This window comes from Cryptomeria japonica, chromosome 8 (assembly GCF_030272615.1).
Source record: "Cryptomeria japonica chromosome 8, Sugi_1.0, whole genome shotgun sequence".
Lineage (NCBI taxonomy): Eukaryota > Viridiplantae > Streptophyta > Pinopsida > Cupressales > Cupressaceae > Cryptomeria > Cryptomeria japonica.
In genome coordinates this window covers 409,619,053-409,620,899 of record NC_081412.1, presented here as the reverse complement: position 1 = coordinate 409,620,899, position 1,847 = coordinate 409,619,053, and the positions used below count along the sequence as shown (strand labels likewise).

The window sequence follows — 1,847 nt, the reverse complement described above, 5'->3', positions numbered from 1 at the left end:
CCATTCTCCGCAAATTGCCCAAAGAATGATATTGGTCTCATCCCATGTATCATACCTCCACATATGCAAGTCTTGGTCAATGGTGTAGTCAAGAAACATACCATCATCCTCACTAATTGTAATCAACCAACTATAACCCTTCACCATAAGACGATTTTTCAGCAACAAGAAACAAAAAAAAGTTTATATACCTACTCTAGTTTTGCATCACCGGCTGTTATACCAAACTAAGTCGTCTACGACTAACAAGGAAAAAACACAAACTTCAAATATTTTGATTCAGGGAAATTTCCCCGATCTCGGATTTTCTCTTCCATGGCAGAAGTATAATTAAACGTACAGCAGGCTTCCAATGGAGTCGCACGATATGCATAATAATTCGCCACTTATCAATCAGTCGATTGTACGACATTACGAAAAACAAAAAAGGTCAAATGCATCCCTTTCGATTGCCCCGGACAACGCGCTAATTGACTGGACTCGGATTTTACATTGCAATGAAGATGACTGGCATGATCTTATTCAACAGATACCCTCAAAAACTAGAATTCATGGAGTAAACTCTACGGTGAGAGTAATGTCAAGCGACCTTCTCTGTCACGACAACTTTCCCCCTTAAATTCCAATTCATCATTCCGAATTCAGTCTCACAACAAAAGCCCTAGCTTGCAGGTCGCAGAGCTCAAATCAATTAAACCCTACAAATATGGACTGTAGTGAGCGAAACAGCAATGAAATTAAAGCCAAGGAGAAGCCAAAGCGCAGAGGGGTTTGGAAGGTTTTGGCCCGAGCAGGAAATGCATGCTCAAAGAATTTGGTACTCTTACCTGTAAAATTGCTCTGCCGGGCTCGAAAAGCGTATGTAGAAACCCTATTGAATTGCAAAACTGGGCAGGACAAGGCTGTGGAAGTTCCAATTTCCTTCAAAGCTCACAGGTCCGGAAGTAGACGGGAGGAAGAGAATCTGCGCCGGCTCATAAGAATGACAGAGATTAAGCTGCAATTGCAGATGAAGCTTGAAGACAGTGGATCCATGGCGACAGAAAGCGGACCAGAAAACAGTGTGATTGTAGCGAGGCCCACCTTTTTTGGAGCTCTGAGGAGCAGTAGCGTAGGCGCCAAGCATATGACCATCGGCATAGCCCCCATTGATGAAGACAGCCCCTGCTATTTTCCTGGTTCGTTCAAGAAGAGATGGGCTACTCCCCTGCCTCGCAGTGGCAGCTGTGGAACCACCCATCCTGCCCAACCTCCTTCAACTCTCTAAGAGGACTCTCACCCTCTAGATTAAGGGTATAGGACTCACCCATTTTAAGAGTCCTTAGGATTTAGGGTAAGAGTCCTCTAGATTTGGGGTCAAAGATTCTTACCCCACAAAGAGTTTTCTAGGTTCGAGGTTCTTATTTCGTGAAGAGTCTTCTAGATTTAGGGTGCGAGTCTTCTAGATTTGGGATCGTCTTGTATCTTCGGATCTAAGGTTTTGTACCTTTTTAGATTTAAGGCTTCGTCACAAGAATTTGCATTAGGTTTTCTTTGTCTATGTAAAAGAGTCGTCATGTTGGTTATAATTTATTAGTTTTTTTTTACAACGTGCTTGTTTTTTAAACCCTTCTAGTTAATTTCTTCAATGTATAGAAAGAAAAAAGTTTTTTTAGTGTTTTTTCTTTGCCCTGTGAAGCCCTTTTCCTTTCTAGAGCCTTTTGGCCTTTGAAACCCTTTCCATTAATTTTCTCTAATGTAAAGTGATAATCAGGGTTTGTAACATTTATATATATATAATATTATTGGTTGCACCTCTAATTGCAAAGGATAATGTTGTAAATAATATTTACAAATTTTAAGTAACT

At 40.8% G+C, this 1,847-nt stretch overlaps 1 protein-coding gene across 1 annotated transcript; it reads left to right on the top strand.

Moving 5' to 3' along the window:
- The first annotated feature begins 303 nt into the window (after positions 1 to 303).
- On the top strand, positions 304 to 1,584 carry LOC131028579 (uncharacterized). Its single transcript, XM_057958890.2, has one exon. The coding sequence runs from the start codon at positions 707 to 709 to the stop codon at positions 1,265 to 1,267; it is 561 nt and encodes a 186-aa protein (XP_057814873.1). The 5' UTR covers positions 304 to 706; the 3' UTR covers positions 1,268 to 1,584.
- The last annotated feature ends 263 nt before the right edge of the window (positions 1,585 to 1,847 follow it).

What these genes read in the sequence shown, in the direction of transcription:
- LOC131028579 (XM_057958890.2), top strand. Translation starts at nt 707, where the DNA reads ATGGACTGTAGTGAGCGAAACAGCAATGAAATTAAAGCCAAGGAGAAG.